Below are 12,581 nucleotides of genomic sequence, written 5' to 3'. Positions count from 1 at the left end.
CGCCTCTTAACTCCTAGAAAGCGATCTACACGCTCATGCTGCTCTGACCGGGTCGCTTACCTTACCGGATTTTTCGCATCGTTGCAGACGAAAGAAAAATGCTAGGCTTAATGTTCGGAGACCGAAAGCGGGCAGAATAAGTGAGGAAACAAACGCGGGTTAATGGCATCCTAGTCAAAATCAAGAGAAAGAAATGGGCTTGGGCAGGGCATGTAATGCGAAGGCAATGTAGCCGCTGCTCCTTAAGGGTAACAGAGTGGATTCCAAGAGAAGGCAAGCATTGCAGGGGGTGGCAGAAATTAAGGTGGCTGGGTGAGATTAAGAAGTTTGCAGGCATATAATGGCCGCAGCTGGCAAAGGACAGGGTTAATTGGAGAGACATGGGAGGGGCATTTGCCCTGCAGTGGGCGTAGTCAGGCTGATGATGATGCAAGCAACTAAGAATGTCTGAAAAGAAAAAATCTTGATGTTCTAGTCAGACCACTCGTACATTAAAATTCTCATTTTCCTTTCTCAGAATTAAAAACGAAACATGATTCATGCCACCTAAGTATTATTTAAAGTCGGAGAGTACTCATTATGCTTCCACGTAGTGAGCTTTCCAAGAGCTGTGGGGTGATGTAGTTCCCATCCAGCGTTGAAGACAGCGCCCATGCTACGCGGGGAAGGGACGCTCCGAGGCCTTCATGAAGGAAGAACAATGAAAAGTGTGTATTTACATTACGAACAGGTGGTTATCCTCAAGAGAGCGCAGAGTCGCGTCTTCACAAGAGAGAGTCTACATCACGAGACCACACGTGTCCACCACGAGTCCACTCGCCTGCGTCATCAACGGGCCTTATAAAGCTGTGGCACTTTGCATTATCAATAGAAGTCCCTTGCTCGCGGCCAGCTCGTATAAGTGCTGGTTATTGATAACGTCATGGCAGAGAGGCAGCGAGCGCGCGGGAGAGGCGCTCGATGTCACGCCCGATGGAACACGCACCGCGCCTATAGCCACCTATAGGGTGTCCTTGGCGTGCGTCCGATGCTGCGCTGTCGCGGATCCTGCCGAACGTTGCCGCTCGTTCAGCGCGACACTGCCAACCTTAGAAGGTTCCCTCCGGAGTCTCACGCAAGCCCGGTCATAACAGTAGCAATAGCAGCGTTCTGAGCAGCCTTCCTAGTTCGTTGCTTTGTCGCAATTAGCTTGCTGCTGTAGAAGTACGGAGTGTTGAGCTAGTTGGTGCATGGCAGGACTGAACAGCGCACAAAGGACGAGGACACAGCGCTCGTGTCTTGACGCTTCTTCTCTGTGTCTTCGTCCTTTGTGCGCTGTTCAGTCCTGCCTTGCTGCTGCCAGCAGCTAGAAAGCTCCCAAATTTATCGTTTTTAGCTCAATTTTATTTGTAATTTCGATTTAAATACGTATTTTGTCGTGCATAAATTTACCTAAATGTACGTTATAAGACGTTCCTGCATGTTTGTGATGGCACAAAAAGCCATGGCAAAGACGCTGTTCCTTCTTTGTCCCGTCTTGTTACGCGCTGTTTTTCATCATGGAACACCAACTCTCCCAACAAGCATCACACATGGCTAAGAGCATGACGAAAACTCATTGAGGAAGAACGGTTGCCCCTACAGCTGCAAAATCTTTTGCTTACGTTTGCCGTAAGGACGTGACGTGGATTGAGCTCTATTTCGATTAACACTGACAAGCCGAAATTTTGCGCGCGTCTTATGAGGATATTCAAAAGATTCTCTAAAGATGTAGTTCATTTCTATTATCTTTGGCTTTGCACGGGTTGACCAGGTGTATATGAGGCGGTTTTTTAAAAGCTACATATTCGAGTTCCTTGCACATAAAATGAGATATAATGCGCAAAAGATATATATGCATAAAATGCGAATTGTTCCTGTCAGAGTCATAATTCATGTGGATTTTTTTAACAACCCTGTCGTAACAACTTCAGGTCCCGGGAGAGTCCCTGCTCCTCCACCACCCAGTAGGAGGCCACCCCCAGTAGGTCCTGGAATATTTCCCGCACCACCTGGGGTTCCAGCGCCACCATCACCACGCCCAGGAATACCTCCTGCCTTCCCCGGACCAGGTCCAAGGCCCGGACCAAGACCACTGCCGCCTCCAGGGCCCCCTAGGCCTCCTACTCTCCCTCCACCAGGGCAATTTCCAACAGTCCCAAGTGGCCCGCCGCGGATACCGACACCACCCGCTCCCAGACCACCACGACCCCCAACGCAGCCGCCGGGACCACCCAGACCACCACCATTCCAGCCAGGGCCTTTTCCAGGTCCACCAAAACCGCCAGTAGACGAAGATGGGTTTCCAGAGACTCCTGGTTATCCATCAAAGCCATCAAGAAGACCACCTCCGCAACCTCCTCGAGGAACAGCTATATTCGGAGAGCCTGGTATACCACCTCCTCCTAGAAGGCCTCCTCCTCCGCCTTCACCTAGGCCACCCTCGCCACCACTAGGTCCCAGTCCATTTAGACCGCAGCTGCCTGGCCCAATACCACCACAGCCAGGACCATCGCCAAGACCACTACCAGGACCAACTCCCGGACTATTTCCACCACGGCCGCAACCACCCCCAGGCCCACCTGTAATTCCCGGAATTCCGCCACAGACCCCCCGACCTCCTTCACCACCGCAAGTTCCCGGACGTGTTCCTGCGCCCTCGCCACCACGTCCAACGCAACCAGGTGGAAGGCCCAAGCCTTCTGTCCACGACATTCCACATCATAAATTCCACGAGTTCCTGTCACAACCAGTAAAACCAGGAACCGGTGCAGGGCGAGTTCCCGGAATTGGTGGTTATCCGGCAGGGCCACCAAGACCTCGACCCCCTCCTCCATCAGGTCCACCGCCTAGACCGCAACCTCCTTCACCAGGACGCCCTCCAGGTCCCCCTACACCACAAGGACCACCACCTCCAACGTTTCCTGGACCGCCTCCTCCACGGCCACCATCGCCTCCATCAGGGCCTCCAGCCCCAAGGTTTCCACCACCGTCGTTCCCTCCCGGTCCCCCACCAGGACCTTTCGCCCCACCTCCGCCTTCTAGGCCACCAACTCCACTTCCGCCAGGTCCTCAAAGACCGCCACCTGGGCCACCAGCTCCACAAAGACCACCGCCCGGTGTGGCACTCTTTCCCGAAGCGCCTTCATATGGTGGCAGGCCCAGAAGGCCAAGACCTAGGCCATCCCCACCTGGTGGCGGCCCACCCGAAGGAAGGCCCCCGCCTCCTCCAACGCCGTCACCTGTTCCTCGACCACAAGTTCCTGGGCCTCAACCACCACCAAGATTTCCACAACCTGGCCAACAGCCACCACCGGGTCCACGACCTCCCTTCGGCCCACCTCCACCACCTGCGCCAAGACCGTTCGTGCCTCCACCACCAACCCCTGCACCCCGTCCTCCAACACGACCCCTGACCCCTCCAGGCCCACGTCCCGCTCCTTCGCCGCCAGGACCGAGACCTTTTCCTGGACCTCCTCGCCCACAGCCGTTTCCAGGGCCTCCACCAACAGTAGGCCCTATTCCTGGCCCACCGAGGCCGCCGCCAGGACCAAGGCCAACTCCGCTGCCATCACCAAGGCCAACTCCCCGCCCAACTTTCCCAGCACCTCAATTTCCAATTGGGCCAATACCAGCACCACCACAGCCACCCGGCCCTGGTGCAGGAGACTTTCCTGAAGCACCTGGTTATGGGGCAAGGCGTCCACGACCAAGGCCACCTCCTGGGACAGCTTTATACCCAGAAGGTGTCATTCCCGGTCGGCCTACTCCTGGCCCAGCGCCACCACGACCCTCTCCTAGGCCTCAACCTCGCCCGCAAGTTCCCACTGGTCCCACGCCATTCCCAGCACCAAGGCCGCCACCGAGGCCACCTGTACCACCCCAGCCTCCACGTGTACCCGCTCCACCACCACCACCGAGACCTGGCGCACCTCCATCGCCAACCTTTCCACAGCCGCCTTCTGGACCAGGTCCTCAACCTAGGCCTCCTTCACCGCCATCCCCAACACGTCCAGGACAACCTGGACGCCCACCAGGACAAAGGCCTTCAGTTTTTGACATCCCGCATTCTAAATTTCATGAATTCCATCAGCAACCAGTAAGACCGCGACCGGGGCCCAGACCTCCAAGTCCAGGAGGTGCCTTATACCCCGAGCCAGGTCTACCGAGACCACCTGGACCACCGCGAGTTCCATCTCCGCCAACTCCATCGCAGCCTTTCCCATCTCCAAGACCTCCGACGCCGACACCACCAGGCCCACGACCTCCAGTTGGTCCTACTCCAGGGCCTAGGCCACCTGCGTATGTTCCTCCAGTGCAACCCCGTCCTCCACCTTCTCCAAGGCCTCCTGGCCCAACTCCAAGACCACCTGCTTATGTACCACCAGCACCCCCACGGCCTGCTCCCCCAACGAGACCTCCGACACCAAGGCCGCCGTCGTACGTCCCCCCACCGCAACCTCCACCAGCACCTAGGCCACCAGCACCAAGGCCACCTCCGCCACCTCGACCATCTCCAACGCCAAGGCCACCTCCTTACATTCCCCCTGCTCCAAGTCCAGGGCCCCAACCGCCATTTCCACGACCTCCTCCAGGACCTTCCAGATTTCCAGGTCCTAGTCCTCCACCGCCAACACCCTCAAGGCCTCCAGCTCCTCCCGGACCACCACGTATACCTTCTCCATTGCCGCCATCTCCAGGTGTCGTGACGCCTCCTCCGTACAGGCCATCTCGCCCCGCCCCACCTGGTGTCACACCGAGTTTCCCAACACCACCGCCAATCATACCACGACCAAGCCCACTGCCTCCGCAACCACTGCCGCCACCTCGACCACCAGTAACGCCAGGCATACCAAGGCCACCACCAACCCCTGCTCCATCTCCACCACCGGGTCCTCCCGACAGTCCAGGATATGGAGGCAAGCGCCCTACTAGGCCTAGGCCACCAGCTACAGGGGGACGGCCACTTCCACCCGGGCCACTTCCTCCTGTTCCGCCTCCACTTCCGGATGTCCCAGAACCACCCAGACCAGAAATACCGCAGCCCGCACCACAACCGTTCCCCGAAGTCCCTGGCTATGGGCAAGGCAGACCTAGGCCGCAACCTAGGCCGCAACCTCGACCTCAACCTCCCGTTCCAGCACCACCGGTCAGACCACAACGACCCACCGAAACGAAGCCACAGGTACCGCCAAGGAGGCCACCTGGAACAGCTCTCTTCGGTGAGCCCGGCGAGCCACCATCGCCAAGACCCAGACCTGTACCAGGTCCGGGTCCTCAACCTCCTGCTCCAGAGCCGTTCCCAGAACAACCAGGTTACGGTTCAAAGCGCCCGAGGCCCGGGACGACGCCCTCCGGTCCAGGTCCACGACCAGGAGGAGGAGGGCTTTTTCCAGGCTCCCAGACTACACCTAGACCGTCGGGCCCCGGTGGCAGGCCGGACGACACTGGAGGGGGAAGACAACCGGTCCGCTTCCCTTCACACAAAGCTTTCCACGAGTTCCACAATGCACCAATAAGAATTCGAAATAACGTAGGCTAGAAGACGGACTTCAGTGTTTAACGTTCCATCCCTGCACTGGCCATGACTGCACTATCCAGACTGTATGCACTGACTGGAAGAGGCTCCGGAAGCGAGAAAACTGCCAGGAAAAGCTATCATGTGCCTAAGGAAATAAAGAAGCGCCATGGAAAGACAAGAAGGCAGAGCCCAATAGGAAGCGGCGCGTTTCATTCTGCTGCCACAAGAGCCTGATGTTTATATGCCATTGTATATTTTTGTTAATAACGCTGTCATTGTTTGTGAGTGAGACATATTTCCGGTTGTATTTTTTTTCCCTTGTTGGTATATTTAAGTTTCTTCAATAAAGAGATACAACATCAGGCAGTTTCTGTTCTGCGTTAACTAAGAATAGCACACACTGTCAGTGTCAATTCCCTGATGTGAAACTTATGCTTCACTTCCTTTCGGGCTTTAACGTCCCAAGTACGACTAAGGATTTGAGAGACGGCGTAGTGGTGGTCTCCCGATAAATTCGACCACCTGGAGTTTTTTAGCGTGTGCTAACATCGCGCAATACACAGGCCTCTAGCATTTCACCACCATCGTAGTGCGACCGCCGCAGCAGGGATCTAACCGGCGTCTTTCGGGTCAGCAGCCGAGCACCATAACCACTGTGCCAGCGTGGTTTTTGACGTGAATCTTAGCTATATAATAAGGTTTCACGTGGTTCTTATTCTAAGTAGGATCCCATCAGAGGTTTGGTGGTGTCCCTATGTCTGCTGTGATGATATAACCGCTTCGGAGGCCTCCTCGCTTTCCTCCTTCATTAAAGGTGCCCTTAGATGTTACCGGTCATTTGTCCTGATATATAAGTTGATGTGAACACTTTCTTCTTTTATGAGCGGACTACGTTTTTCTTTCATGCATTTTCTGAAAGATACTTTTTACCTGCGCATAACAAACAAAGGCAAGCTCTTGCTCAGCTGGGGCGGAAATGCGCTGAGATAATTGTTGGTGGTCGGCATAACCAGCCACTGCGCTGAGCATAACCGTACAATCACAGAGCTGCAGCTAACTTTGTAGGATTTTTCTGCCGTGCTTGCCAACCGTCCGACGAGGCTTGGGCCACGTTCATTGAACCCTGGCACAATCACGTCATGGTGTCGATCACACGGCGGTGTCGAGACGCACAGATATACATGCATAACGCGGCAATACAGAAGGGGACGCACTTTCCGGAGCCACTATTTTTGGGACGCTCTCCATTCTGCTGGCTACACAATGTATCGCTGACCGCCTGGTTGAATGGAGGAAGACGACCACAGAAGGGAAGTACAATCGTGTGAGGTTTTTGAAACGAGAGCTTCTGGGCCTCGTGCTTCGATCGCCGGGTGCCTAGTTTTGACCTTCAGCTGTGTTAGAGGTCAAACCATGAAAAAGAAAAAGGAAGAAAGAAAGAAAGTATTTATTTAGCATAAAACATGTAATACAAACACACACAACTTCACGCAATTATCCACGTCTGGTAGTCGAATTTGCGGCTGCGCGAACAGATCTCGTTGAAGGGCCGCTCAGCGAGAACACTAGGCTATCGCCGCTTTTTTTTCTCTCATGGTATTTATTCTACATGGTTATGTACAGAAAGGATATATATACATATATGTGCGTGTGTGTATACACACGAAAAAAAAACGTTTTACATAGCACCTAGGCAGGCGCTACGTGGCACAAACATAATAGAAAACATAACAGAACTAAAAGGCCGACAAAGATATAGAGCGCATCAGGAGAGGAAACCAATCTGGTAAAAAGTCCAGTTCTTTGTAAATGTCCGTTACCTGCAGCAACATTCGGCTAAAATGAATTCTGGGCGAAACAACAGGTTCAACGTTGCGGTCTTGCATGCGCGTTTCCAAAGGCTATGAAGTCCAATCAGAAGAATCATATCATAGGGTTTCGAGTGAGGTTTCGAAACAAGGTAGCGCAAACTGTAGGAATTTTGGAGAAAATCTTTCTGTAGCGTCCTCTGCAACACATCCCAAAACAAAATCGGGTCTTTGCAGTCTATAAAACAATGTTCTATTGTTTCAGGCACATTGCACAAGCGGCAATTTACAGAAGGCACAAAAATGTTTTTTCCTATCGAGCCACGTGTTGATAGGTAGAGTTTCGGTGTGTAATTTATAGAAACATGTTTTGGTGCAAGCACTGGCTTTAAAACATCATGACCCATGAGCCCAAAGTAGACAGAACGATACAGTGGAGGTGGGAAGAGCGTCGTTATCAAATCTCTGTACAGATTTTTATGCGAAACAGAATATAACTACTCATTTGAAAACCGAACTGTCGAAAAACGCACGGAGGCGTAAACTTCCTGCATAAAGCCTAGTAAACGGGGCGTTCAGTAAGATTGGAAGAAACTACTATGTTCGGAAGTAAAGCCGTGAAGTTAACCTGCAAGAATGCTCCAATAATCGGATGGGAACAATCACAAAAAAAGAAGAAACGGGCAACCAACTGTCCCACATACAGGTGCTCTAGGCTCAGTCCTCGTGCACAAACAGGCCTGAAAAGGTTATCACGTCGCATGGGCTCAAATTTGCAAGACCAAATGAACGTCGCAAATATACGATGGAAACGCTGTATGTAATGTCTGGCACAGTGAAGGACCTGGAGTACGTAATAAATTCTTGTTGCCAGAAAGATGTTGCAAGCGTCGGCTCAACCAAGAATTGAAAGCCGATGTGGGACAAACGTCTGAGCATAACACTCAACGGCCGGAACTCGCTCTCTCCAGTAATGCGCACTTCATTTGAAGGCATGAAGTGGAACACCAAGATATTTAGGAGGCACAGAAGATCATTCTATTCCAGCATACAGGGGCGGAGTTGTGCCCCATAAACCAAACCATAATCCAGAACTTTTGGAGCGATTCATTTGAGCCCCAGAAAGCGATCTATCGTGGACAACACATTAGCAATGCTGGGCTTGTCAATGCATAAAAATGCAAGATCGTCAGCATATGCTAGCAATTCGACGTCATTATCCAAAACAGGGAACCCGTAGATGTTACTGTTACGCAAAACGCTCAAACAAAGCTGTTCCAGGTAAAGCATCCAGATAGGGGAGCCAGCTAGGCGGCGCTTGCAGGGCAGCATATATTCCCCGCACCAAAGCGCATTGTTCACGAAACAGTTATCTACGGCCGTGGTGTTCGGCGTGGCGGTCCATCATGCGGCTTTTCCAGAGACTAAATAGTCCCAGCAACGTAAATAGATCATATGGCACAACACACTTTTCCTCCATAGGCAAGAAACGGATACTGTAGGGTGAGATGTCAATGTCCTTCTTAAATGTTCGCTGTAATACGCCCCAGAAGAACACAGCATCCACTACACAGAATAAAACAATAGTCAAGTCTATCTGGTGTACTGCGCAGGCGGCAGTTCACCGTCCATGGCACAAGCATTTCCTTAGCATGAAGCCATGCCTTCACAGGCAGTGCAGCTGTGAGCATTTTAGAGAAGAAAGTTTTTGCAGCAGAAGAAATGGACATTCGACTAACACCTTTTAAAACACTGGTGTCAAGGAACTCCAGCAAAGGTTGCCGATACAACGGTACAAGAAACAAATACTCTGTAAGTGGCTGAGTCATCTGCCTTCTGGAGAGCCTATACAGGTAGTCTGAAGAAAACCGCTCAGTGAGGAACTTGAAGGTATCAGCAACATCCTTAAGGAATCCCCACAAGGACACCTCACCAGTGTGTCCAGTCGGTGCGAACAGGAAAGGCAAATGAGCCCTGAGGCGCCCAGTAAGCAGATATACTAAAAACGGGTGGTTTGCAGATTTGAAAAACTAAAACGCGAAACAAGCTGATGCACGAATAAGTGAACAAAGCCTATAACACCAGACTTTAGAGAAAGAAAGAAAGAGGTTATCGCGAAGCATGGGTTCCCGTTGGGAACGCCATACGAAGGTAGGAAATATTCTGTGCATCACCTGCACTTTCTTCCTCGCACAGTGGAGAACCTGAAGCACATAGGTAAGTTTTGCACATAAAGAAACGTTGCAGACTTGAGCCCGAGCAAACACTGACAGTTCCCTACCCTACCGAACCTGGGTTTGTCGCCTCATGGAGATTACGTGTGAATCGCAATAAGCTCCACTGTAGCGAATTTGGCGAAGAGGAACCCCTAGGTAGCGAAAGGTCCCGCAGTCCCAGCTTATGCCATCATAATGACTTGGCGCTGTAGCCCTATGGCCCTACCAAAACCCCTTGGATTTATCTAAATTAGGTGCCGCCCCTGATACCTCGCAAAACTGTTCAGTCAAATGTAATGCCTCAAGCACACTCGTTTTGCAGAACAAAAGAGGGCGACATCATCTGCATAAGGTAAAATCTTTATTTCACATTACGCCAAGGAGAAAACACGGATAGTTGCGCTGTTAATAATACTGAGGAAAAGGGGTTCAAGATATACGGCAATGAACAAAGTCAATAATGGATAGCCTTGGTGAACAGATAATTTCAATGGACTAGGTTTGGTTAGCTCTTGGTTAACAAGCAGCCTTGTATAGGACTCATTATAGCACAGTCTTATGCCCCTAAGCAAAACACCTCCAATATTTGCACGCTCTAGGACCACAAACAAGAAATCGTGACGAACTTTATCAAAGGCCTTGGCAAGGTCAGTCTGAATTAGAGCTATTTATCCGGCCTCATCTGATACTGTCTCCAATACTGAATGTGCAATAGGTTTGGATGGTGCGACCTCTCATACCGCATACTTGATGCGTGCCAGCTAAGTCAGCGACAACTAGCTGCAGACGATTGCAAAGAGCGTTTGCAAAAAGTTTGTAATCTACATTACAGAGGGAAATTTGACGATAACCCTCAACTTTTTTCAACCGATTTGTCTCTGTGCTTTTTGGAATTAATATAGTATGCCCAGAATAGAAAGTGGGGGGCAAAAAACCAACATCGTAAGAAGCCTGGAAAACCTCCATCAAGACAGGCGCTAGGCAAGTGGAAAATTTTTTATAGAACTCGCTAGTAATGCCATCTGGTCCAGGAGATTTGCGAGCCATCAGGTCAGGAATGGCAGATTTAATTTCATCAAAAGTGATAGGCCTCTCCACTACAGCGCGCTGCTCATAGTCAAGTCGGGGAAAGGCTTCGAATAAGCGACTGTAATCTGATCTCACATTTACACCCGAACAATCCCAAAACAGCTTCCGATACTAGTCAAAGAAAGCATCAATAATAGCAGGACCATCGCTGTATGTGCAACCACCATACTGAATATTCAATAGTTCTTTAGTAAGAGCAGTCTGCCTTTCATCACTCAGGTCCCGTTGAGATGGTTGCTCATCCAGAAACCTACGGGACTGAGACCTTATCGAGGCCTCTTTGTATCTTTCGGTTTCAAACTGCTGAAGCTCTGCTTTTACGGCAGTGATATCTTCTACATAGGCACCTGGGCTAATCCTCTCGAACTCATGTAGCTCTACCTATGACCGAGCTCTCGAAGGTGATGTCTCTTCAAAAACGCGATCCTTGCTGAGGCTTCAATAGCGATGTTTTTTTTGTTTATTGTTTAATTATGTCCGATTTTTGCGAAACAGAGATCACCGCGTGACCATGTGTCCTTGAAGGAAGTAGATAGAGCACGTTTGAAGATTTTTTCTGAGAGCAGATAGCTAATCAGCTTCCACAGCTCTCATCGAGGAGGTAGTATGCGCCGACTGTACCTCCCTATCTGAAAAGACACCATGCAGTGATCACTGAAGGATATGGGCCGCACCCAGTAACCAAAAACGCTGGCTACATGTCTACTGAAACGTAAATCATGTCAAGCCGAGCACTATAGGAGCACTTAAAATGATGGAAATGAATGTTATGTCCCTTATCTTGCCCAACATTCATCAGGTTGCATTCGCATGCCAAATCAGTAAGTAAAGCAGCAATAGGGTCATAACGCGTACTTTACACTGTTCGGTCCTAATCCCTACAACACACAATTGAAATCACCCAACAGCACAATTTTACGATCCGTGCACAAATGGTCGACTAGTGACAGGAAAAATAGCCTGCTATAAAGCTGCTTTACAGGGGCATAAACACAAATAATCCACCACTGTGCTCACTGTCGTCTTCTACGTAGCACAAATCCGTGCTTTCGCTCCAATTCGAATGTAGTAAATATCCACTGTAGTTTTTGCGCTGCCGCTGTTGTAATTCAACTCGCTTCGGCGCTGGCTTGTTCCGGTCCTTTCCTTAGCACTTGCTCATTGTTTCTTTCGGCCAGTTAGCGGTTGCACGTTCCGTAAGCGATATCGTCAGTAATACGGCTTTTCATAATTCCTGCAGCTTGAATTCTGTTACAGTCAGAATTGTACGTAACGTGTTACAAGTAACTGATTACTTGCAATCAATTACATTTTCTTGTAATTTTGTAACCGATCAATTGTTTTTTTTCTTCAGACGGTAACGTTCCGGATAAATAAACAACTTTTTTTCTACAAGTCATTACTGGTTATCAGTTACATTTTTTCCAGGAATAATTTGAAACCAACGGTGGAGAAGTACCGCGCGCGGTCGTGTCTAGACGCAGTCGGATAACCGCCGGGTTCTACGACAGTTCTAGTCCAGAGAAATATCACGTGACCACTCTGTAGGGGTCCCCGTCCTGTCAGATGGCGTGGTAACTTACCTTCCAGTGCACCCAACTCGGAGGCTTCCACAAAAAGCACGGAGCAACAAGGAAGCAGCACGGCGCTTCAAAGAGGACTTGGACACTAGCATCGAAGCATTGCGCAGCTACCACCCTTCCGTCCGGCGCATACGCTGAGAGTGTTCACTGCAGCTGCTGATCTCTTCAGAGATGTACGAAAATTAGCCACGACAACTTCCAAAGACAAATCCTTCTAGAAATTAACAGTGTATAACAAAATATCAAGCAAGCCGCAGTGCTTAATTGAAGTCTGAGTAAATTTGTGCACTGTAAATAAAAGTTGCAAGGAAAATAACGCAATAGTAATCGATTACTATTCTGTAAC

At 50.4% G+C, this 12,581-nt stretch overlaps 1 protein-coding gene across 1 annotated transcript in view; it reads left to right on the top strand.

Moving 5' to 3' along the window:
- Window positions 1-5,746, top strand: part of LOC149351768 (uncharacterized) — a 76,188-nt gene extending 70,442 nt beyond the window's left edge. The window contains exon 3 of the mRNA XM_089575643.1: window positions 1,953-5,746. Coding sequence (XP_089431769.1) covers window positions 1,953-5,560 — 3,608 coding nt within the window. The 3' untranslated portion in view covers window positions 5,561-5,746. The remainder of the gene's footprint in view (window positions 1-1,952) is intronic.
- The last annotated feature ends 6,835 nt before the right edge of the window (window positions 5,747-12,581 follow it).

The sequence above is a fragment of the Amblyomma mixtum genome, chromosome 3 (genome assembly GCF_055824585.1).
Source record: "Amblyomma mixtum isolate Tamu chromosome 3, ASM5582458v1, whole genome shotgun sequence".
NCBI classification, from domain to species: domain Eukaryota; kingdom Metazoa; phylum Arthropoda; class Arachnida; order Ixodida; family Ixodidae; genus Amblyomma; species Amblyomma mixtum.
The sequence above is the reverse complement of the archived record's forward strand: the minus strand, read 5'-3'. Positions and strand labels throughout refer to the sequence as shown.